The sequence below is a fragment of the Chionomys nivalis genome, chromosome 22 (genome assembly GCF_950005125.1).
Source record: "Chionomys nivalis chromosome 22, mChiNiv1.1, whole genome shotgun sequence".
NCBI lineage: Eukaryota > Metazoa > Chordata > Mammalia > Rodentia > Cricetidae > Chionomys > Chionomys nivalis.
Genome location: NC_080107.1, coordinates 28,712,583 through 28,739,149, shown reverse-complemented (window position 1 = coordinate 28,739,149; position 26,567 = coordinate 28,712,583). Strand labels below are relative to the sequence as shown.

The following is a 26,567-nucleotide window of genomic DNA, read 5'->3' as shown; positions in this document are numbered from 1 at the left end:
ATTTATAGGTTTTAAAATAAGACCAACCAGGGGCTGGAGAGATGGCTCAGTGGTTCCGAACACTGGTGGTTATTTCACAGGACCTGAGTTCAGTTCCCAGCACCCACACAACATGTCAGGACCGTCTGCCATTCCAGTTCCAGGAGATCTGACACCCTTTGCTGGCTTCCTTAGATAATAAACTTTCAAGGGGTCCACACAACCAACATGCAGACAAAACACCCATGCATATAAAATTTTGAAAATAAGATAAATAATTATAAACCGACCAAAATTGGAGAGCATTTGGTCAATCACCAGTAGCAATTGCTGATGACTTCATTTGGGTGAAATGGTTTGAAGCAAGATCCATTTTGCTGCATAGTGCTGTAGCGCTTGCTTCTCTTCAGAGTCCAATGTCCTCGGGTTAATTGCAGAGTAAGGGTTTAGTTACATAAGAAGTAGCATAATTTAATTGAATATATCATCAGGGTTGTAAAAGATCATTTTGAGAAGTCAATGAGCTAATCCAGGTTTGGGAACACAACAACTTATGAGTGTGTGGTTCTCAGTAACTTCATTCATGGAGCAGTTGGTTAGTCATTATTCCAAGTTTTCGGTTTATCTCTTTGATGGAAAAGTTTCCAGGCAGAACTAATCCAACAAGCCAGCCAAGAATTGTTTTGGCTGCAGTGACAGACTGGTACAACTGGCTGTTCCAGTGAATGAGTCACGTGGACTGAAGTGGTGTGGCTAGCTTGCAGTCACAAACCTTGGTGACTATGAAGAACACTGCTTGAAAATTGCTGGTTTTATCAAATCTTTTATATTCATTTTTGTCCAAAATTTTACAAGCTATTTTAAATTTTTACCCCTTAAAGTGATTTATATGTTAAATATTCTAAACTTAAGAGTGGGACTGTTTCTAATGTAGCAAACCAGCATGATTTCCTAGAATGGTGGCATGATTATTTTTCTCATAATGATATTTGTAAAATACAAACCTATTAAAAAGCCCATATAACACTGAGTGACTTTGGGCTTTGAAACTTTGCTGTTTTTTTTTTCCTTTTAATTCCAACACAGAATTGTTTAGATAAAATATGAAAGACTTGTCTAGGTGCTAAGGGGGGGGGGTAGTAATTATATGTGTATACTTCGCAAAATTATTTCCTTCTGCTTTTGTGATGTGCCAGAGAACATTTTCCCCATGGTACAGTTCCCTCCTGGGCTGCCTCCAGGCCGTCTCTAGGCTTTTTATTATTTTAGGAGGTGACCCATACCCTTGTTTTTAACCTATTTGTAAATGAGTTTAGCTAGCAGGAGGATCACAGGACTCTCACGGGCCCATGGAAAGGTCTGGTTACTCATCCTCTGTAGCCAGTCCGCAATCCAGGTACCATGGTCACAGTCCCTTTTCTGAAATACTTCAGTCGTGTATGCGAATGGGCAGCTATTTTGGGCAAGGTGAAAAACCAAAGTTTTATCTGGACCATAATTCTGGCCTTAAGCTGCTGCCTCTCCTTCGTTTATTTTTGATAATGTACTTAATTGGTTTCATGTGGGCCATGAAATTTACCCTGAGATGATTATTTCTACCAGTGGGATCCTCGGGCACAGCCATCTGTGAGAGCGAGCTGTTGGCTCCCGCAGATGCACTGTTCAAATGCCTGCAGCTTTCACCGAGGCCAGGTACCGTTGCAAATGTTTAAAATGCTCGGGATCTGTTTAGAGAAGGCAGGGATCTAAATCACAAGACGAGCAAAGGATTCTGGGTAAGAGGTCATTGAAAGCACGAGAGTGGAAGGACTGGGAACCAGAAGACCGCCCTGGCAATGGGGGTGGGGTGGGGGGGTGGAGGGGCTGACATTGCTTGTTGACCCTCTGCCTCGTGCTGACAACGTCTGGTGTCCTGAGCACCTCTAGAGCCTGGTTCCCTGAGCACCTCCAAGAGAGCTCTGCTGGGATTGTGTGAGCCACACCTCCTCTCCAAAGGGGTACCCGCCCATGGCCACCTGTAGCACCAATAACCACTCATCTGCGTGCCGTCCATTCCAAGTTCTGTCATGTTGGAGGAGGTTGATAAATGGTCCCAAGTGGTCTGTGGGCGGACAAGGAGGACCTGCCGCTTGTGTCTGATCCCCAGGAAAAGCCACTTTGGTGGCAGGAAAGAACCAGTTCCTGCAAGTTGTCCTCTGTCTCCATATGCATACGGTGGCACCTGGGCATGCACACACACACACACACACACACACACACTACATACATACATCCACACACATACACGAATGCATAGATATAGAAAATAATAAAATAGTAATATAAATATAACCATACAGTATGTAGGTTTTTTAACTGGTTTTTTTTTCTCTCACTGACAGTAATCCCAAGGGAATTTATTAAACTTGTTGAAAATACTAACAATCTGTTCCTTTTGGTTGGTGCCTGCTATTCCGTAGTATAGATGTGCCACCATTTGTTTAACCCATTCCTTTATTGATAGACATTTGAGATCCTTACAGGTTGGGTCACTGTAGGCTGAATGTCCTATCTCTGCAGTGCATGGGACTAGAGATATTTCAGATGTTAAACGGTTTTTGGATTTTGGAGTATCTGTCTGTAAGTAGTGAAATATCTTGGGATGAGCCCAGAGTCCCAAGGCCACATTTATTAGTTTCATATACACCTTGTAAATCGCTCGGAAGACGTTGGTACAATCGCTGGAGGGAATTCTACACAGTCCTTTCAATGCTGTAACCGGTCACATGAGGTCAGGTGTGCAATTTGGAGAGATGCTCCAACGTTTCAGATTTGGGAGCATTTTAGATTTCCTATTTCCAGATCAGGAGTAGGCAGCCTCTTTAAATGAAACCGACTGGGTAGCTGTATGCAGAGTGTTGTGTGTAAATACAAGTGTTCACGTCTCAGGAGTAAATTTCCTGCTGTAAAATGCGGAGTCATCAGATACTTCGTTTTAATTTTTTTCTCTACCTCTAAGAGATCTTGAGAACCCTTTTAAAAATTAATATATTTAACTTTACAGGATTCTTTGCTCTGTCTGACCGAAATTTTTTTATCTCTTGGTTTTTGCAGCCACTCCATATCCTGGTGGATTTAAATGCTTCACCTGTGAGAAGGCAGCAGACAATTATGAATGCAACCGCTGGGCTCCTGATATCTACTGTCCTCGAGGTAAAGTCTCAGTAGACAGATTGGGTCCCCAGAGCGCTTGAGAGCGAGTAGCCCTGAAGACCAGGTACATGCTTGGAATCGCAACCGCTCCTCTTGTCTGAGGCTATTGGCAGATCTTTAGGGCAGATGCATAATTCATCCACCAAGACTCTCAGATACACAGGGACCCCTACGATCGTTCCCTTTCTCATGAAGCGTAGTTGGAGCTCTACGGGAGGTAGCTGAGACGTCTCCACCCTGGGGCCAGCCAAGTGTGGAACAGTAGAGAATGGGCAGCTTGTTTGCCACTCTTTGAAGCCGTCATCCTTAGTTGCTTCTTTCATGTAAAGGATGAATCGATGTTCATGTAAAGATTTCATTTATGGCCTGTCTTGCCACGGTCTTACAGTTTGAGACCGTGAAAGCTGACGTTCTAAATGCCATCGCCGCATAAATAAAAAAAAAAACCTTGAGCTCTTTCAACTGCTAAGTTCTCTTTCAAGGACGAGATGGACTGCACTTGAAGCTTGAAATTTTGACCAAAGTGCTCATTGGGAAAAGAAGACACATCCTGTTTATATCTCTCTTCCTAGCAAGTGAAAATGATGTTTCTATCTGGCTGTGAGGTCATGGCTAATTGACTGTTTTATTTTGTAGGAAAGTTGACTGGTTGAGTGGGGGTGGGATGTGTGGACTACGGGGTAGTCCATTGACAGTTGTCTTGGCAGTGAATGCTTCCCACTGTAGATTTATTTCAGATATGTTAGAACGACGAATACAATAAATGCATTCATTATTTTTCAACGTAAGGCAAGAATTCTCATGTCCGGTGCAAAGAATGCCCCTTTGCTGATCATGGTAGGCTGGCATTGCGAGAGCTAGGGCAGTTCTAACAGATAGAGACAAGCAGTTCACACTCTTTAACCTTCATCTTTCTCCTGGGACTTTCTGGAAGTATATAGAGAACCTGCTGAAAATGTGTGCTCAGCCTGTGCCTGAGGCTCTCAACCTGCAGCACGACCTCTGCCAATGCTGTGGCTTATCACAGCACAGGGACATGCTACCATAGCCTACTCTGTGACTCATCTGCCAGGCACATCCATCAGGCCTGAAATGTGCCCAAGAACTTGCCTTTCCAGAGCATCCCCATGTGAGCAGACGCAGCCATATCTAGAATCACAGATCTGCACAAATTGAACCAGGCTCAGGGTTTCGGGCCCTGCATCAGTATCTCTCACTATGCCTGGTGATTCTGCCCAACAGACAAGGGTTAAGAATTGCTGGAGGCTCCTTTAATTCCTAGGAGAGAAACGTCTCATTTCTAGGCTCTTGTTGAATTTTAGGTAGTGATGTCAGGGAGCCTTAAAAATTAAGGGGACAGGAAAAAGATGATGTCGGTGGAGCCTAGCTTAATCGTAAGGTAGCTGTCTTGCCGCCTTGGTAACCCACACCCTGTCCCTTTCCTTCTACGGGCACTGCTTTGTTCAAAATGAGTTCGTGTTTTCATGTTCTGACTTTAGCTCTGCAGGATGAATGTTTGGATCAGTTGTTAAAGGGCCAACTGAACCCCTGCTTCTCAAAAGTGGCTGCACATTGCAACCAGGCCAATAAATGCTTGGCAGCACCGGTGCCTGGGGTCCTCCCATATGTCGCCTTTTTACTGGCGTGGGTGGATCCGAGGACCGTGATTTTGAAAAGCTCCCTGAGTGACTTCAATTTGCATCAGAACTTGACAGTTGTCATCAGTGACTCTGGACAAATCCAGAAAGATGTGCTTTAGGGCTGGCTCCTACTAGAACAGATCTGGCCAACTGGCTTCTAACCTTGTTGTCATTTGCTAGAACATGATATCTGAATCTCAGGAAGTTGAAAAAAATCAAAACAAAACAAAATCAAAAGAACCAGAAACTCATTTCCCACTGCTCTGAAAGCCATGCAGTCCAACAGCAAGGCTCTGGAAAGTTCAGGATCTGGAGAGTTTGATGCTCTGCTTCCAATGTGGCGCCTTCTTATTGCGACCTCCCAGGGAGAGCAGTGTTGACTGTGTATGGCCAGATGGAAAGGAGCAAAGCCACCTTGTACAGGCCTATAAGGTGTCCCCACCCCACCCATGAGGTCGGCTTTACCTTTCTGACTTCACCTCTCCAAGGGTCTACCTCTTAATGCCCATGAATTGGTTACAGTGGAAGAACTTTACATATTCAGCCAGGAACAGCACATGGCTGCTTAGGACGGACTCAGCAGAGCTTACAGGGCACAGGAAGGCATGTGAACTAGTATCTGTAGACTTTAGCAGACAAATCCCTCCCTGTCACAGAGGACGAAACACAGGTGGCCAGAAGCACCGCGCTGGAGTAGCTCCCCAGGAGGAGAGAAAGCCCTGTCTTGATGCTTTCTTTCAGATCAGAATCTCCCTCTTCAAACTCCAGATAACTGAAAGAGCTGAGAGGTCTTTACATAAGGTCTTTACATAGGCTATCCCTTCCCTATTTTCCGGAAGCTCCCCCTTTTATCTTGCTGTTTGTAACTGCGTGGGGACAAATACAGTTGTGCTCTGAGTCCGTGACATAAAGGAGCCAGGCCAGGCCCCTGGGACAATTACGTGGGGTAAGATAGGAATCTAGTTTCTTCTTTCTAGGAGCAGACAGTTTACCCTGGGAGATAAGATCTGACCGGATCAGGTGTTAGGCACAGCAGGTGAAAGTTAAGTGCTCAGTGAGCCTGGCCTTAAATACTATGGGAGCTGAGGGCAGAGAGGAGCAGCTGGGGCTGAGGGGACAGTCCCTCCTCACACTGGGGAGCTGTGCGATTCTCCAGCTAGGGAAAGGTCTTAGAATATTTCAGGAGACGACTCTTCCGGAAGTCATGCAGGGCACTGGTGTGGACACTGGACTTTCCATATGTGCCCGACAGACGGGGAGGACCTGGGCTAAGAGTAGGCGTGTGTGTATATCAAAGACTAATTAATAGACACCAGCAACTGCAGCAGCGCCCTTTTGAGTACCTGAGTCTCAGGTGAGGGGGGGGGGACTCAACACCTGAGCCTGAGAAGAGGTGCAAATACAAGACTCTTGTGTTTCTAAGTCTAGGTTATGTGAATTTCTATCAATAAAACTAATAACCATGTTATGGAAATGAGGTTTCCTCAGCCTTCCTACATTTGTGCTGTCTGCTTACCATTAGCCTAAAGTGACCAGAGGTGACCAGCAGGCTTAGTGAGGGCTGCTGAGAGGTTGCTAGGAAAGACACAATGCTTCCTGTACATCTCTGGGTCATTGCGTGCTTATTTTGAGACATGCTTAGCTACATTTTAGTCATCCCAAGGTTGAAGGTGAAGAACCTGATTCTGGCAGAGCATTTGATCTTGTCTGTGTAGAATGAGGCCACACACCCGGTTGCTTTGGGGGGGGAGGTGTGACTAAATCTGAAGCTTTCAGAAGCTGAACTCTGGAACCGTGGGTCTAGCTTGTCACAGTATCCATCTGAGACGGATGGAGTTGACACACTTGACCGTGCCTCCCTACTGGTCCAGCGTGTCTCGAAGAAGCCTGGCAGTGACTAGACTCTTTCCAGGAACAACGGCAGCTTAGCCTACCTGCCACAGGTTTACTGGAGCTTCCTTTCAGAGTGAGAGAAAGTAAGTAAGAATTTTCTCCTCTCTCACTTGCAGATTCATGGTAATTTCTGCTCCAGAGAGAGCCTCTGAGATGCCCTCCATTCCCGACTCCTGCTGCCGCATCTTTTGCTACACCTGTAATTTCATCTCACTCCTTTCATACCTGGCCGCTCTTTCTTGATTTTTGTAAACAAAAAGGATATTGAGATCTATTCTGTGAGAGACCAATTGAAGGGCAGAAAATAGGCAGTGAGATTCTTGTGGTTCGATCACAGTCTCTTTGCCCATGGCACCTCTTTGTTGAGAGAGGAACTATATAAATGTTTATTAAGAGTTAAATGGCAATTCAGAGAACCTAACCTGGGCATGTTTGGTCCCTTCATGAGGAAGTGTCGCTGCCTCCCCCAAGACAAAATCTGATAGAATAGCAGAAGAAAATGCTATGATGGGAAATGTGTCCTCTGTTCCCAGCTTCTCAGCTGACCACTGTTTTCTTGTGACATTGAATCAGTGAAGATGTCCTTTGGTGACTCTTTCTGCATGCTAGTCTAGTGAGGACATTGGTACGGTGGGCAACAGAAATGAGATCCCAGTTTAACTGAAGAGAGGGCCATATTTCCAGGGAAGACTTCTTATTTCCGTCACTTCTTAGACAGGCCAATCCCCAGAGCATCCTTTTCCTGATTTACTTAAAATAAGAATGAGATTTTCTTCTTTATTTTAGGCAACTTTATATTTAGGATATAGTCCTCCAAGGCGTGTACCTTAATTTATATCAAGATATCCCTAGATTGCATGTTAACTCGAGGCTTTGAAAATTCCCAGGGTAGGAAAACCAGGATCTTACTCAGTGTGTGCTCTAGGGATTTTTCCCTTTCTGGAGACTTCATTTCTGCATCTACAAAGGTATCTCATCCAGCACCTCAGGCTGCTAAGGAATGAGATGATTTTTAGATACTCCCTCTTCTCATGGTACTGTCATGATCAATGAGAGTCTTAAATGGCCAATTTTAAAGATATCTTGAATGTTAAAATACAGACATAGGAAAAATCTTAAGTGAACACCTCATTATCTTTACCAAGTTGAGGTTTTGAATGTCTACCACCTATGTGAAGTCATGAAACCCTACAGATCCCTCCATCATTATATCCCACCTTTAAAAGGGCCACTAAATTCTGTGTAAATGCAACTCTATGGGACGTAATCCTTGCTTTTAAACAGTAGTAAGTGCAGAGTTACGGTGTTCTGTGGGCTTCAAAGTTAGTCTTTCTCACAGATGTTTAGATCATTATGAGGAAACATGAATAATTGATCTATTCTGCTATGGTGGGCATTTGGACTGGGCCCAGTTTTGAAGTGCATTAATATTCTTCTCTGTCATTTGGTACCTGCACATATGAATTCCTGACAGGTCTATTCGGGAAGTATGGTTGACGGGCATGAACACGCAAATATTGGCTTTACCAAATACTGCCTAATGATTGTTTATAGTTTTTTTTTTTTTTGAAAGTTCTTGAACTCTTACCATCTGTGCATACAAACATTGGCTACACAATGCTGGCCAAACTTACTATTGACAGAAACAACAGAAGCTGGAACTCCATAGTATTGTTAAATATTAAGTATGAATAATTGCCAGCCTTGACTTCCATTCTGAGCCTGTCAGCCTCACTTTTTCTCCCCTGTTGCTCCACTAGCTCTGAACTGGGTTTGTGCATCTAAGTCCCTGACACGGACTAAAACTCTGCCCTGCTCCTCTACCTGTTGGCAGCAGTTTTTGCTTGGCTTCCCAGCCTCTGACCCTGTTTCTGAATTAACAGATGCCCAAGGAAAGACCACCGAATCAGGCCCAACCGAATGAGCTTTCCTCTTCTTTGCTTCCGTACTCTTCAAATCCTCTGTATTCTAGAAACTTTTTATCAGACTTTTGTAGTTTTAGCTGCATCTTATCATTAGTTTATTCTTTGTGTTGATACCAGAGTAACCACCTCAGCAAGTAAAATTCTTCAAATTTTTCTTTCGTTATACACACACATACATATATACATAGATATATATGTGTGTAAACATCATATATGTGATATAATTAGATAGTAGATATATATAATTCGATATTAGCTATTTCATCCAGATATTTTAACCCAAAAGTTCTGTCATCTTAAGTAAGATTATTATTAGTAGTAGCATCATCATCATCACCATCATCATCACCATCATTATCATCATCATCATCAGTAGCTGCAGCAGCAACAACATTATGTTAATAGTATCAGACCTACACAAATTCACAATGGTTTTGTCCAGATATTTTCTATTTGGTGGCTTCAGGTGGAGCTGTGGTTATGAGTGTGACATGTACTCCATTCAATTGGGTGTTTGAACAGTTGGTTCCCAGCTAGCGGTGCTATTTTGTTAAGTTCTGGAGTATTTAGGAAGTGAGGTAGCTGCTGGTGTTGGCCTAATGGATGAGAGTGGACCCTGGTTCTGGTCTGGCCTTTTGCATCCTGATTCACTGAGATGTGAGCAGTCTTAGCCATGCACTCCCACTGCCACAAACTCTTCCTGGCCTTCCCTGTGTGATAGAACAACCTCTCTCAAACCGTGAGCCAAAATAAATTCTTCCCAGACTCTTATACTGAGTGTTCCCCCACAACGTGAGAAAAGTGTCAGATGGGCGGCATCTGCTTCATGCTTTTGCCATCTTCCCTTTGCTTTAGCCACTGTCTGCTTCAGTCTTGTTAGTCCTCGCTACTGTTTATTAACCTTCCCAGATACCGTGTGCGCCCTTGCCCAGTAACAGCACAGTGATTGCTGGATTTCAGTGATTGAAGGGGGAGCGTCCTCATGTGTATGTGTCACCCTGGGTCATTAGGAAATGTAGACCATAGCTTGGTGATGTACACATGTGACCCAGCACTTGAGAGGCAGAAGAAGGAAACAGAAACAGGGGCTTCAAGGGCAGCCTGGGCTACATAGATCTGTCTCAAATAAAATATACCAATAAAAAAGTACAGTTGATGTTTTTGAGAAAGCAGGGAAGGGATAGTCTGACAGTTTGCCTGAGAGGTACAGGAGAAAGATGACTAGTATCTGCTTGGGCTGATGAGCACCTGTTTATTGTTAAGTTCTGTCTGGGGGAAGAAAACCCATAGTTTCAGGTAATTCCTCCAGATTCTTTGATAGGAGCAGGACAGCCAAGAAGATAACCTGATGCTTGGAAGCCAGCGGCTGTATGGTTTCTGTAAGGGCGAGCAGCCCATCCCTTCGTGGGTCACGTTTCTTTCATTGGGAGAGTCCTTCTGTTACTGATTTTGAATTACGGTGGGCTACGTACATGGGAGAGCAGAACAGTGTAAACTTCCTCACAAATGGAACGTGCCCTGGAAGCAGAGCCTTCACTGAGAAGTGACCCTTTTCCAGAATCTCAGAAGCCTCTCTTGTGCTTGTCTCCATCCTTTCCCACAACCAAGGGGTCAGTGTTGCTGGAGGAGCCATGCCTCACCACCCCAAATAGAAATTCTCACCCCTGAGCCCTAGGGATGTGACTGTTTGGAGATAGATTCTTAAAGCAGGGATTAAGATTACAGAAGGTAGTCAGGTAAATGCTGATCCCGTATGACTGGTGTCCTTGTGAGAGGAAACTGGAATCCACACAGGCATTGGGGAAAGATGATATAAAGATATGGGAGTGGGGTACATAGAAGCCATCTATGAACCAAGGAGCCCAGCCTCAGAAAAAAGCTCGACTACAAATTTTTAGCATCCAAAACTTCAGAAAAAATTTGGTGGAAGTCCATTTCTTTGGTAGTCTTAAAAAACTAATATAGCACCATCCTGATTTCGAATAATAGAGATCAGTTTTGCCTTGCATAAGCTTCTTACTTTTCTGATTTCTTTTGCTCTGTGTTATATGAGGTATACTTATTTTTATTAAAAATACATCCCATTCATTCTTACTGTTGTATGAATAGACACTAGATGCCGTAACTTATTTGTTCTAACACCAGTGGGCCTTTCTGTAGTCTCCAGTTGTTATTTGTACAAATAGTTCTCTATGACTATGCTAGAACTTTCATTTTTTTAGCATTGTGTGTGTATGTGTGTGTGTAACTTATGTTGACAGAGTTTACATGGATACTCTCTTAGTAGATCTTAGCAAATACTTTCCCCAAGTGGCTACACTGTACAGAATTACAGTTTTCATAGAAATGCTGAAAAAACTAGATGAGGTCAAAGTATAGGCATGGTGGAGATTTTTCAAATATCATAGATTTAAATTTAAGTGTTTTAATTTGATTAAGCTTTAAGCAGAAGAGCTTGGCTGGACATGGCCTTCCCATATCTACATCGGTCTTCATAGTAAATTAAGCATGTGGCGAGTTGTGCAAGGATATGTCACATGTTGTAGGAGCGTAGACACCAACAAGAATGAACCCTATTCTTTATAATCTAGGACAGCAGATAGATCTCATCCAGGATCCTGCCCACCATAGGATTGGTTATGGAGTTCTTCATAGCCATCTGGCCTGAAAAGGTCATATGGATGGCTAAGCATCTTATTGTGCATGAAGCAAAGCATTCTCCCATGTATAATTACGTAGCCTGTGATACCAGGAATGCTGATGCTTTCATTCTGGAGAGGTGACATTGATGCCCTTTTCTGCTTCCCTTATGAAGTACAAATAAAATCCTGACCATTATATAGGAACCAAAAAGAAAAAGAGAACTCTGAAAGGTAGAGAAAGAGAAAACTACAAAGTAGCTGTGGCCTTCAGGACCTGAAGGACAGTAGTGCTGTAATGACTTCTAGGTTTTCTTTTTAGACTTGAAGCTGAAGAATAAACCCAAAGTATCACTGGCAGAGGCACAATAAATGCTAGCAAAGTTGTCCTTTTACCAGCAAGCAGCCCGGGAAGGAGGCAGCCTAGAAAGACAGGAGAGTTCTATATAAGAGCCATTACTCTGAGCAAACACAACAGACAAAACTGTAACTACACCTTTCCAGCAGAAGGGAACAGAGAGTCCACCCTTCAGTTCATGGCAGGCTGTACTGGAATGTGAGATGCCCTTCTGTATATGTGTTGCTTTTATTGTTTGATGAATAAACAATTGTTTTGTTCAATGGCCCAGCAGAGTAAAGCCAGGCAGGAAAGCCAGAGATATAGAGAGAGAATAGGCAAAGTCAAAGAGATGCCATATAGCTGCCAAAGGAGAAAGCTGTCAGAACATTACTGGTAAGCCACAGCCTCATGGATTAATAGAAATGCATTAATTTAAGATGTAAGAGCTAACTAGGAATGCACTTGAGCTGTTGGCTTAACAATATTGTAATTAATACAGTTTTTATGTCATTATTTGGGTCTGGGTGGCCAGAAAACAAAAGTGAAAGCACAGTCTCTGATTACACAATGGCACCCAATGTGGGGATTGAACCCATGACCCTGAGATTAAGAATTTCATTAATACACACTAACTAGAACTCATGCAATAGTACTGAGTTCTTTAACCCTACCTCTTTATTCTCTCTGGGCAATTATGAGGTATCGCCCTATTGCTAGCAGAAACCATGGTGGTAGACTTCAGGCTTCTGAGTTTACCAGCAAGGGGCTGCCTCCACCTCATCTGGGACACTGTAAAAACCAGCTGGGTGGAGAGTCAGAACTTTGCCTCCCACCACGCATTGGCAATATGTCCCACCCACTGGCAGTAAGCCCCACCCCATTCTCTGCACAGCATCTGTAAAGCCTATGTGGGGAGCATTGATCGGCCCACCAATCTCAAGCCAGGTTTCATGAGCTATAGGATGCTGCAGCATCACATAGAAGTGTCCAGATTTCAGTTGAAAAGTCATCTGGCATCCCAGGAAGGGCTCAAATTGAACGGAGAGCATAACGGACATCTGACACATCTAACTTTAAACCCAGGAAAGCGTTACCGTGGCTCGCAGTTTTGGAGGTTTGAATGTTACTTGGTTAGTTAGTTGTTAGTTGGTCCTGTTGATTTCAGGCCTTCAGCTAAGCTGCACATTGTCCTGGGAGCCATGGTAGAACAAGCAGCTCATCTTACAATGGTGGTGGTATGCGGGGAGGGTTGGAGAGATAGGCATGCCTTAACGACCTAACTCTCACACAATCCATTCACTTAAACCTCCCATAACCCCCTAGTAACACAAGAGGCTGGTGAAAAAGTCGTTAACATGTGGACTTTTGAAGACACTACAGATCCCAACTATTACAAATGATCACCAAACTGAGATAGAGATGAAGAATTACCTGATGAGGAATTTAAGTCAATGGCAATAAAAAAAAATGCTTCAGTCATTATAATTACCCTGAAAATACCAAACTAATTGGGAAAATATGAGAGGAGCCAAATGAAAATTTCTGATTTTTTAAGAAACCATGGCTGTGCTTGAAATGAAAATGTCCAGTGGGTACCCCAACAGAGTTGCAGCAACAAAGGAGAGAGTCAGTGGTTTGAAAGCAGAACCATAGAACGTACTCAACCTGGAGACTGGAAGGGGAAGTGAAAACTGGATTTCAGGGATCCACAGAACTTAACAGATGTGCTTGGGAAAGAAACCGTGATTCTCAATCTGTGGGTCACCACCCCTTTGGACCATCAGAAAACACAGAAATTTACATTATGATTCATAACAATAGCAAAATTACAGTTATGAAGTAACAACGAAAAAAATAATTTTATGGCTGGGGATCACCACAGCACGAGGAACTGTATTAAAGGGTCGCAGCGTTAGGAAGGTTGAGAAGGCTTTCTGCCTCCTCCAGCTCCTGTTCTTGCTCCCCTGTCTAAGAAACATCCATGCACCCAGCAGTTCACACCGTTTGATGTGAACATGGGAACAATTCCACACTGAATGACATCAGATTTGTAAGGGAGGCCTAATTTTACTAGATTTTTGCCAAGTGTTAATGAGATTGTTTTCAGGAATGGCCGAGGTATCAGGCATGGAGGCGGATGTACGGAAGTTCATCTGTATATTCATAACAATCCAGCCGATGTCTCCAGGTTCTTTAAGTAAGCACACATATTCATTACTTTAAAGGGAATTCAAATTTTACACACTTGTCAATTTCCTAGACTGTTACTCAGGCCCAGACCAGGAAGCGATAAAGCCTTGCAGTAGGAAATGTATTATGCAGGCATTTCAGAGAATTTAGAGGCTCATATTTGGAGGGAAATCTGAGCTGCTTCTGGCATTTTTGGTTCACATTTTTTGAGACGATAAAGGTGTCACATTCCAGGTGATGCCTTCCAGAGATTGACACATGGGAAGAGAATCAGCGGGGAGGCATGTTGTTGTTTGTTCTACACACATGTAAAGCGTGATGGGAAACTGGCCGTGCCCAGGACATAGGAGAAGACCAAAGGTGTGGAATCAGAAGGTTGATGAGGTCGCATGAGTAAAAAGAGGTTCAAGGACAAAGCAGGAGAGAGTGTCTACATTCGGGTTAAAACAGACATTGGAAGAGCAAAGACGACCCGGAAGGCCTGTCTGAAGTCTAGGTGGGAAATCCCAGAGAGGCGATTCACAGTCCAGTAGGGACTGCAAAGAGGTCCCGCACCTTAGGTGCTCAGAGCAGTCACTGCCTGGCCAGCAATGCAGATGTGAGCTGCTGAGTGTACAGTAAAAAACTGAGCAGCAGTGTGCAGGCAGGGGCCAGCAGCCCTTTGATTTCTAATAGAATCTGTAAGGCTCTTGTTACAATTCTTTTCTTCCCCTTCATTTTCACACACTCGAGGAATTGTTTCCTGGGATTGCTGTAAAAATTAGACATCTTTGTGTTAAACCCAAACTAGCAGAACCACAGAATAGGGCAGCTCGGAGAAAGTGTTTCTCTCCGACACAGACGTATGTAGTGGCTTAATTCAAATAACCCCTGGTATAGAAGCAGTTTCTTCTATTAAAAACTATATTGGTTAGTGAAAATGCTTTTAGCTATGAACTGGTTTTAAATTTCAAGATGTGACTGAGGAGTGAGAGGGAGAGACAGAGACACGAACAGAGAGTTGTGAAAATTACACTTTGTGTTTTTCAGTTATGGATTAAGCTGGCCTTTCCATTTCTGACTTTACCATGAGTCGAAGAGTTTGGCTTCTCAACCTCTGGGAATTCTATGCAGTTGCAGACTATGAGATTTTAGAGGCTGAACTAACCTGGTAGAAATTCAAATCCATCTTTTATCTTTTAGATAAAAGCCTTTGAAATCCTTTTAGTGTGAAGTTATCAGCAGGCTTGATTCTCATATAACCTCATTACCAACCCCAGGGTTCTTCAGAATGCGGAGCGAGCCGTGCTCTGTGACTAGGACTCAGTTTTGATAAGCCGCCTGTGGTTCACCTGGTTCTGCTCGGGAAATTCCATCTGCGAGCCCCAACACACCCTTGGAGATCCCAGATTACGGCGCATAGTGAAGGTGCTCATAAAACGTGCACCAGTGTAACCACTTCAACTTTATTTGAGCACTTCCAACCCATATTTAACTGCAGAATTTCTTTTCTGCATTAACATTTCATGACTCACCTAGGGCTTTGCAAGCTAAGAAGTGGAGTGGATGCCTTTGAGAAACGGCTGTTTCAGAATGAAGGTCTCTACCGTGGGAGGCGATGGCGACGTTCTCAACCTGTCTTTGTTTCGTGGATTGTGCTTGATGGTGTTCCAGGAAAAAATTCTTTCCCAGTATTTTCAATGAACTCCATTCTCCTCTCACCATGGATAGACAAAAATTGGTTTGTTAGGTGTTAGGGTTTCGCATATTTTCCTGAAAAAAAAAATATTTGAATCAGTGTGGGAACTGGAACCACATGACATTTGAAGGAATAAACTTTCTATTGATGAGGAAAAAGATGAAGAAAAAGTAGTTGGATCCAGTTTACCAATTGCTATCTTAAGGCTCATTTCGACCAAGCTCATTCATTACTTGAGGAACAAACCTAGTTTCCCACGCTGAAGCGTGTAGTGACTTACTTCCTCCATCTGGGTGTGATGTTAACTGTACACATTTACATTTTTAGCTGCACAGCCTCTGGCAGCTGCTCAAGTTGCCGGCGTGAAGCAGAGCCAGGAGATAAGGACATTCCTGCTTTTATTGCTTTCTCCAACATTTGAAGTCGGGGTGGGAGTGGAAAAGGCATACATACCCATCACAGCCATAAATGTCCATCATCTGAGGCCAAAGTCTAAAGCCGGCCTCTTTGGAAGATGGGGTAAATCTCTCAGGCTTCTGGTCTTCATTTGTTAAAGCCTGCAGATGAGCAAACCTGCCCCCTGTTCATCCAATAGCCGATCACCTCCACCTTTAATTAGGGGCCAGGGCTTGGGGGAATTTGCCAGGTGTAATGCTTTCAACTGTTCACCCCCAGATGACCTCACTTACCCTAATCCCCAAGAACTCCACAGGACCCTGAGCCGTCTGGAGACTGCCTGGGTCTGACTGACTCCAAGAAACAGAATTCCAGGCAGGGTGCATTGTGGGGACAGCACCCCAGTCAGGGAAAAGACATCCACAGCAATGTCACCCTGGGCAAGGAGTTGCCATTGGTCAGATTCAGAGGTGATTCTGGGTCCCGTGAGTTGAGCATGCCTAGGGAGATATTTAAACCCTCGACTTTCCATGATTTCCAAGATGTGTCAGTGTGGTCTAGATGAGCTCATTGCCGGGACCTAATATCTTACGCCTTCTTCGTTGAACACTAGCTCTTTGATAAAAAGCTGCCAAAATCATGAAGGAATCTGATGGGGGAATTTTTTATTGCCTAATAAATAATTCCACAGACCATAATTCCATATTAGCAACTAAATACCCCAAATGTATAAAGCATGTGGAGTGAGAGCCAAGATACGATTGAAAAACGGCGAAGTGACAGTTCTTGAGAATTATTCATCTCTTGTAATACGAAGTAGGGACTGGAGCACTCTCCTGCAGCCAGGCTCGTGGAGCTGCATGCTGCCTGCACGCCATAAATAATGACATGAGCAGTGACGCTTTTTCTTTAGTTCTCTGTGAAACCCTGGAAGAAACTCAAACTTTCTTCCCAGGATGAAGAAGGGTTGTAGACGGCCACAGTGGCTCTCACTGCCGTAGGGGTATGGAGATCAGAGGATGGGAAATAGAAGTTCCCAGACTCAGAGACCTGTAGGGTTGGTCCGTTCCTGACCATTCTCCATCTGGCTGTTCTGGTGGCCAGGTTTGTTCTTTTGTGGAAAGTCATTTTTGCCAACAAAATGAATCCGTTTCTAATTCTTCTGATGTTACATGGGAACACTTCACTGCCGGGCTCCAGCCTCAGCTCAGGTTCAGGTCCTGAGATGGGGACGTGGGGGCAGGCACAAGGAAAAATTGTGACTGCCAGGTGGATTGCACTCAAGTGACCCTAGTAGCTGGGGCCATCTTTATTTATACTTAAATAGAGTTTTTCTTACCATGATTACATGAACAGTTTTATTATGGGTTCCTATTTTTGACTTTTAAGAAATATATCATATTTTAAGTAATACATCATAATCATTATGAAAGGCCCCGTTGTTCCCCTTTATGTTTTCCCAAATAGACTTCCCCACCCCCTACAAAGTCATATTCTAGAGTTCAGCATTTTTGCAGGCTTAACTAGATATGGAGCCAAACACATCCTGATCTCACAGCACTTACGTCAGCTGGCAGCTACTTGCGGTTAAAAAGGAATAGACACGGGTACAATGCTTTAAGGACAACAATATTCAAACCCAAACAGTTTTTTTCATGTCTGCAACAGTTCCCTATTCTACAAGAGGGTCCCCATGTCTCAATCTCTCTGTAAAAGACAGCCTTTGATAAGGCACTCATATGTACCCAACTGTCTCTATTGAGTCAGAAAAGTCCCCAGGATTAGGAGCTATACTTAGTAATTCCAAGATAAGAGATTCGAGAAGCATTAACCCCTGCTGAATCTTAGGGGAAAATACTTAAGAGAGAACAGAATTTCCAGAGGAAATTACAGCTGTTGCATGTGTGACTGACAAAGGAGAAGTAAAAACTGCCCAAAGAATCAACAATACAACGATCGAGAAAGGAGCCTGCAAGCTGCACGAATTTTGCAAATTCCTATGCCGTCCCGTGGTGGTTCTTGCCAAGTCAGAGTCAGAGTCTGTTTCCCTTTCCTGGGTGCACAGAAGAATCAGAGGCTAGGCTGCACAACTCCCAACACTTTACACACACACACACACACACACACACACACTGCTAAAATCTTCCATCTTCCGAAAGCCTCTTGTTACCACCCTCCCCCAACTTTTCTCTTAGATCACTCCTTTTGAAAACCACTACAGCTCTAACCACCTGTGAGCCGCCATCCTCTGAGCCTCTCATCCCCTAAAAATAAAAATAAGAGCAACGATAAAATGTGTGGAAAGGCAGTTATGCTACCGCGTCTTGCTTTGGGGGCACTGTGATGGACAGAGAGACCAGCGTTCTGCAGAAGGCCATCCATCCCTCTGCCAGCAGGAAGTAAATCTTAGCATTGAGGTTGTGTCCATCCTATGCACTATCATGTCTTCCTAAAAATCTCCTTGGGAGAGCATGGCAGACACTCAGCGTCATCATCTAAGGAAGCAGGAGACGTTCTTTTGACAACTTCCCGAAAGTGAAGGTTTGCCTCAGTATTGGGGTCCACGTTTAGGAAAATTCTTCATTGCCATTTGAGTCATTTGATGGGTGATGGGAGAGCTACTTCCTTCGAGATCTGGTTCCCTCCGCCATCCTCTGGTGCCTATATTTAGAGCATTTCATGTAAAGTGAATTTGAGGGGCCTCCAGGAAGACAGCCTGCTGTGTTCTTTTCCGGCAGAGAGGACTTGCGTTTCCCATCTCAATGAAGGGTTGTTTTCTCCTGACAGACACCAGATACTGCTACACTCAGCACACCATGGAAGTCACAGGAAACAGCATCTCTGTCACCAAGCGCTGTGTCCCACTGGAGGAGTGCTTATCCACGGGCTGTCGAGACTCGGAGAATGAAGGCTACAAGGTCTGGGGAAGCATTAATTCCCACTCCCTTTACTGGATTCTCCCCCACCCATCCCTACATAGGCTGTGAAAATGTACTTGTTTTCCTGTTTGCTTTAGGGGGATACCAGCGTGTAGCCGGGCAAAGGACAAGCAGACGGGGTGTATAAGACCATGTAAAGAGGGTGGTGAAGCGTGGCTTAGGCCTTTCCTTCCCTTAGAAGAGTCCTGAAAGGAGAGGTCAGGGACCACTCAAACACATCTTGGTAGCGCATGGCAGATACTCCGTCTTCTGCCTGAGGCAGCAGGAGCCAGTATAGTTTGATAACTTTCTCTAGAGCAAGGGTACATGTCATTCTTGGGGTCCCAGTTTAGGGCAGCGCTCCATTGGCTCCTGAATCATTCCACAGATGGTAAGAAAGCCACTCCCGTGGATTTATTCCCTTTAAACACTAGCTGGTGCCTGTGGGAAATGAGTGTTGGGCTGTCTAGGCCGGAGACTATAAAGAAGCCAGCTTTGCTTGCTTATCCCTGGAATCCTGCTTCTCCTTGCAGTGTGCCAGCACTGACTCTGTGGTCTTCATCTCGCCCACTTGGGCCTTGACTTGACATCTGCCCACCTGTCAGGTTTCCCTGGGGTTCAGGGAAACTCCCTTTCTCTGTACCCTGGAACAGCCTTGCCATCCAGGGCTGCTTTCATTCATTAGAAGCAGAAACTATTTTTAAGCTACTTCTCAGATTCACTAAGAATTAAAACACCACCTGTCTCCTTATTACTAATTTGAAGAAGGGTCAAGTCAAGGTCATTACCTGACCCCTCCAGCAAGCCGTGCATGGCTCTCAGGCATTATTGTGATCTTTTTCTCCCAAGAGGAGCCCTGGGAACCTGAAGATGTGTCAGTTGCTTGTGTTACACAGCTAGTAAGAGAAAGACAGGCTGAAATTTAAACTTGCCCTAACCTCTAGTCTCTCTTCTCAGCTATTTTGGGGACTCATGTTGGTTGTGGCCAAAGGTTTGCCTCTCTCCTGACTAGTAGTAACTTTAGGATAATAACCACCTTATGAATCTGACTCATCTGGGATCTTGTTAAAATTCAGATTTTAGCCCTTCAATTCTGGGTATGGTGTGAGATTCTGCACGTCTGACAAACCCCCAGTTGGTGGTGTTGAGGCTGCTGGTCAACACAGTGGGGAGCCCTGGCCCCAAATAACTTTTGCCAATGAATCCTTGGGTTTGCTTCTTCCATAGGCTTCAAGGGTAAAGCGATATAAAGCAAGAGTAATTGAATAAATAAAACCCTTCAGCTGTCTTCCACTCAAGAGAGTGGAGTTGACTATACCCATAGAATTAATGAGGGTAAACATTCAGGTTCACAGGACCTTAGTCATTGCCATTTTATCCTCACTGTGACAATCTCAAAGAGGAAGTTTTGCCCTCTTAACAGTTACTTTCTGCTGTCAGGAAGAGCCTCTTTGAGGAAGGAAGGCAATTTTCATAATTCCCATTTTCAAGGACCGTGAAGCCTAACAGTTAGGGCAGGTGGATGCCTGAAACAGAATGTAGGTTCACTGAAATGTAGGCTGGAATTTTTCATGTGGAGCACGTTGCTTCTAGATGGGATGCTGTTCTTGCCCTTCCTGAATGTCAGCCACCATTCCTTTTGTAGAACAGACTTCTCATTTGCCAGGAGGCAGACTGTTCCTTCTGATGCCCCGCCTCCTTCTGAGACAGGCTGGCTTCAGCTCACCCTTCCTTTCCTTGCTTTCTTTCAGATCTGCACCTCTTGCTGTGAAGGAAATATCTGTAATCTGCCACTCCCTCGCAACGAGACTGATGCCACGTTTGCCACAACGTCACCTATAAATCAGACAAATGGGCACCCACGCTGCGTGTCAGTGATCGTGTCCTGCTTGTGGGTGTGGCTCGGACTCACCTTATAGCAGCCCTCTCCACCAAACATAGCTCTGTGGGTTTCCCTGTGGCCCGCAGTCATGCATGAGTCATCGGCCTGGCAGTAGCGACAGAATGCGACCACGGCGCCCGGGACATCATCACAGCCAGGCATTCGCATTGCCATAAAGAACAAGCGTTGCTTCAATGCTGTCATTTCCAGCCTAACCAAGACCCCATCTAAGTCAGCCTGTCCCCATACAGACCCTGATTTCTATACCACAAATCTGCGGTTTTGCTCCAAGAAAGAGTTCTGCATTTATGGATGTCTGGGTTCTTGATCCCGAAGCCATGCGTGAGCTGCGGGAGAAAGAGCAATGGATGCAGGTGGTGTAAGATTTCAGGAAAAGGAAAGAACCCCTAGCTTAATTCAAACCACAGCTTCGCCTGTGGCTTTAGAATTTTAAAACTTTAAATCCAAAAATAAATGGAATAATTTCTTTGAGATTCTGATGGAGTTCCTAAAAGAGCAGCAAGTACTTCGCTCAGTTTCATTTCCCTAGCCTTCTTATCTTAACGTAGGGAAACACGTTCCTGCTGCTCTTTGTAAGGGACTAAAGAGGCAATTAAAGTTTGTTGTATTTGTAGAGGTGACGAGAAAAAGATTTCATGATGAAATGAGCTCCCACAAAAGGAAGTTTATCCCTTCTTATAACTGGAGGAGAGCTTGGCTCTGCCCTGAGAACTAATTCTGCTTCCCGAGTTCCTGGATCCCAGCTGAGCCAGGAGCATCTACAAATTCACGAAGTGCGGTGGGGTTGTTTTCTCCACGTGTTGCATTTTACTCAGATATAGCTAATGTAGTCAGAGAGAGCTTGTCAGAGTAAAAGAAAGCTTTGTGGAGGTGAATCCTAGTTCATTGCGAAGGCCCAGAAATGGCTCAGCAGAATTTTCTCATTGTCTGCCAAAGAGCTGCCAAAGAGCTCTCTCCTTCCAAAACCAAGTGACTTTAGGGAGAAAGTGCTGAATTAAATTATTGGTAGGTCAATAAGGTAAGAACACTTCTGTGCTAGGATGAGAGGAAGATGGATCATAAGTGGTGTAGAATTTGCTTCTCTCAGGTGCTGCCTTTGGAGTCGAAAAGGTTTTCGTCATCCTTCATATATTTTTTTTTTAATCTAAAAACTGCATTGTTTTCTTTTTCCATGTAAATTCTTTAAATGACATTTATTTTTGTATGGTATAAACTAGAAACTAAACTATATTTCAAAAAATGATTTTTTTTCCTGAACAAAATGCGAAATTAGAACGCTTGTTTTCAACAATGGTAGAGCTTATCATTCATTTATGGAGAATTATCAGTGAGCCTTGCACCGATGCTAGAAAAAAATGTTCATTTTCTGTGAGCGTGAGTTGTATGTTCGCCTCAAGGGTTTTACTCGTGGCTTCCTCAGAAGCGTTGTTCTGGAAATATTTGCGTGGAGACTATCATTGGTCCAAGTATCTCTGCAGGGCTGTGGGTTATATTAGCATGGAACTTGGCGGAGCAAAGCCCTGATGAGGAGGACCGTGCTGTTAAGATACATGTGCCCTGCACAGGGAACTTTAGCTCATAAAATGAGACCCCCTCAGGGACCAAATATGAACTAACATCAGAAACTCTGATACAAGTCATTGGAGTTGTATCACACAGCCTTAATTCAGAGTGTGGCAGGCTTATCAATTTCTTGCTTATAACTGGGGATGGGAGAGTCAGGAGAGAAAGGCACGTCGTAAGCATGTGCCAGGCACTGTGCTAAGCACTTTACGTAGTTAGGCCATACAGCCTTCCAGCAACTCTGAAAGGTACAGCACATATCTCTGCTTTACAGATGAAGGTCCTGAGACTCAGAGATGTTTGATAAATGAAGCCTCTTCCTTCAGATTTAGTGTCTGTGGGACGTGACAGGTTTGAACAGAAAAGGATGTGGAATTTCTCTGCTAGGAAAACTTACAGGTCTGACTTCATGGGAATTGGCCCATCTTATCATGTAAAATACATCCTGCTACCCAGGATGACATTTGCATGTGTCCCCAGTTGAAACTTTTTCTTTGGGGAGTAAAGTTATAGCTTCTTGATTTATCCCTCTGGTCAAAAGAGGAGACAGTTGACCTTGCATCTAAAGATGCTTTAATACAATGGGAATTTGACGTTGTATATAAGTATAAGTACCATTTTTTTTTATATGTGTGTGCATGGTCACACTCCACTGATATTTTCCAATTGCTGCATGTAGTCTGAACGGGAGACAAGGAACTGAGCACATTAGAGCCTCCCTGGCTGGTTTACAGGGATAAGGTTCTCAAAGGTCCAGATTGCCCACCGCCTGGGAATTAATTGCAGCCACGGTACACATGCGCGGCACTCATCCCCAATGCCTTTCAAAGTGGCTTTTGTTTAATTCTCTCAAAAGAATATGATTTGTTCTCCAGCCCTCGCCTCAGATAGCCAAGGAGGAGCCATTCATGTAGACGGTCCAGGACAAGTTAGCCATCTGACTCTTCTGTCACTTTAAACTGTCCATTAAACCTCACCATTGGTGATGGCTTGACACGCCAAGAGCCATGATGTGTATGTTAACGTATATGCCACATATTTATTTTTAGACTCCCCTCAACATCCATGCCAATATGGGATTAATGCCTAAATGTAAATATTGTACACTTTGTAAATCAATGAATAAAGATTTTAAGTGTGTTTCATGAGGCTTCTTCCTGCTAGTGTGTATGTAAAGCAATGGTTAATATACTGGCTTATATACAAGCCGTGGGCTTAGCACCACAGTGGGCCTCTTTCATGGACTCACTTTCTAGAGATGTTATAGTCAAGAAGTACATACATAAAAGAAACTCTCTTGTGCCGAGTGATTCATACAGAGGTAACTGCTCAGAAAATCAGAACTTTTCAGACTGGTCTATAGTTTTCCTTGAACATTTCTTTGTTAAAACCCATGGACAACGTGTGTGTGTGCGTGTGTGTGTGTTCATACGTGCCGTGTGTATGGAGGTGAGAACAACTTCAGGGAGTTGGTACTTTCCTGCCAGCGGCAGTCGGAGGACACATTTCAAGAGGCCTCTCCTCCCACCTCTGGCTGAAATTCAGTGGGTAGGATTGTGACGCATGAACTTTCACGCACTGCCCCATCTTGTCAGCTCCCCAACGTGCTTCAGCTCCAGTCTTTGTTCTCACTTGTTCCTCTTGTTAGCGGATTATTAAAACCGTGGCTACTTCCTTCTGCGAGCAAACTCCAATCTTACTTTGTGCAGATTGTCATCACTGTAATTAGTTGAGTGTAAATGTTTTTGTAGTGAGATTTCAAATTTAAAATATTTCAAATTTAAAATTCAGAGGCTGAGAAATGGCTTTTCTAGAGTCCGCCTTTTTGTTCTAGGGGCAATACTGATTTTTGTGTATGATCTTATCTTCGAAGCACTATAAAATGCTCTGTACCTGGCTTCCATTGATCAACATGAACACATTTAGTGCTTGATGGCTACAGCTTTGCCACGTCCAAGGAAGGTCATACTCGTGGTTTATCTTAAGAGACTGTGATTCCTTTTTGTCCCACATGTCCCCAGGGTGACATGTGTGATGTCGCCCCCTTTCTCTGTCAGTTTTACTAGGAAGTTATCGTTCAGGTTGCTGAGTTGAAGGTGAAAGGCACATTAGGAAACATCTGCCGTACCCCCTTTGTTTTCTATGAGTGAGAAAAGAACCTCCAGAGAGCCCAGATTACTTGTTACTGCAGACGCTGCACGACTGTGTTAAGGATCTAATTCTGCTAGGTGTCCCTTCTGCGATGCTTGGAGTATTGAAGCACTGGCAACAGGAAGCAGTTTAGAGGTGCCCTTTTTCTTTACTCTGGCTGGAGGGTTGGAGGTATTTTGGGTATTATCAAGGCAGGGACTACAGAAAAGGGAAAACTTCCAGTAAGAAAGCAAGGAAGCCTGATGAAACAATGTTCATCCTGATTGATTTGAGAAGAGAAACACTCAGAGAAATAATCACCTCCAGACTCATGAACTAAAAAAGAAGAACAATTTGGAGAAATTATACAATATCATTTAGTTGAATATAGTTTGCAGTTACTGTCTATCTGAAATCATGAACTGATCTTCCTAAATCATGTGTCCTAGAGTTCAAGCCTCCACTGACATCCCTACTTGAAGATATACCAGGGATTGTGTTGCCAAATCAGGGAAAGTTCATCCATAAAGTCTGTTGACAGACACTGCACTGAGTCTTGCGAAAGAAAGCGGGGGGTGGTAGGGGGTGGTAGTAGTATAAGCCAGAATGGTCAGGATGGGGGAACCCACAGAGATAGCTGACCTGAGCTTGCAGGAACTTGTGGACACTGGACCACCAGTTAGGGAGCATGCATGGGACCGACCTAGGCCCTCTGCATGTGTGTGATAGTTGTGTAGCTTGGTCTCTTAGTAAGACTTCTAACAGTGGAAGCAGGACCTCTCCCTGGAGCTTAGCTGGCTTTTGGTAACCTGTTCCCCATGTTGGATTATTCTCAGTGTAAGCAAAAGAACTTGGTTGTGTCCCAACCTGATGTGCCATGCTTTGTGCAGGTCCATGGGAGGTCTGCCCCTCTCTGAAAGGAGACCGAGGAGGTGCGGATGGGGAGGGGGGAGATGGAATAGGGGAGAGGATGGGAGAAGAGAGAAGGGAAACTGGTTGCTATGTAAAACAAATGAAAAAATGTTATTTCAATAACATTAAAAAGAAAAAGTCAAAAATGAAAAAGCACCCCCAGAGTCAGCCAGGGGGGAAAATGGAAAAGCTAAAAATAAATCATAACCTCAATAAATCCATTCATCTTTGAGGAGAATTTAGACTCCATGTAATGTCTGGGTCCTGCTCTACACCGAGGTGCCTGACTGTTGGGACAGAGTCTGCTCCACTCCAAGCATCTGTCCTCTCAGCCGTGTTTTTCTCGCAGCTGACTATGCTTGGCACCCACCCAGCCTCTCCCAGTGGTGAGGCAGGACTGAACAATTTGGAGCCTACATCACATGATGTGAGCAGAGGAACTGCTCGAAGCGAGAGCTCCCACTTGAGCGATTCTTTGTGCTGGAATTCTTTGGTGAGAGGTGCTGAGTGGACCATCGTGGAGGTGAGCACATTTTGGGCTTCCTCCTGACTCAGCCTGGCTTGATTCAGCTTGGCTCTCTGGTGCGTGTCAGCGTCAGGCTTAGCCCTGGCTTTGAAGTTTTTTAAATACTTGAAGAGTTGGGCCCATCCCCGACTTTAATATGTTGAACTAATGATACTGTAAATGTCTTGCTGCTGACCTAAGTACCAGGTGTCCTGTGTAGAAACACACCCTCCTTGATGTGGGAGTGGCCAAGACCACCATGAAATTAGAAATCGGACCTCCTGCAAACTCTTTTAAAAATCAGGTAATTGAACACACGACGACAGCAACAACAAGCCTGTCTTATTTGTAATGAATTATTTAGTCGACCAGTGTGAGGTGTTGAGCCTATGTTCTAGTTGAATTTGCAAACTACAGCCAGAACTAAGACACCAGCTTCATTTCAGAGGTTTAAGAAGACTATTCTGGCAAAAATGATAACAAACCCAAAAGAAAGAGCTCAGCTAACAACAAGAGCTAACTTGTAGAATAGGTGTTGGGACATCATAGATCTACGTTAGGACAGCGGTGAGGTCAATCTTGGGGCAAGATGATAATTAACAGTAGATAAATATAACTTGAAACTGTCCAAATTCTACATTTTGGACGATTCTTCGCTGAGGCTGTTCTATGGTTATGATCAGTCAGCCCAGGGGATTATTTAGCCTTTCATGCCTAATGGCTGACAGCTGCCCATTAGTATCCATTAGGGCCTATTATTGTCT

The 26,567-nt window shown here is 44.1% G+C and overlaps 1 protein-coding gene across 1 annotated transcript in view; it reads left to right on the top strand.

Moving 5' to 3' along the window:
- The window catches only part of Lypd6 (LY6/PLAUR domain containing 6), a 116,394-nt gene extending 92,993 nt beyond the window's left edge, over window positions 1-23,401 (top strand). Inside the window, exons 3-5 of the mRNA XM_057755218.1 lie at window positions 3,073-3,171; window positions 18,660-18,790; window positions 20,542-23,401. Coding sequence (XP_057611201.1) covers window positions 3,073-3,171; window positions 18,660-18,790; window positions 20,542-20,709 — 398 coding nt within the window. The 3' untranslated portion in view covers window positions 20,710-23,401. The remainder of the gene's footprint in view (window positions 1-3,072; window positions 3,172-18,659; window positions 18,791-20,541) is intronic.
- Window positions 23,402-26,567: the final 3,166 nt, after the last annotated feature.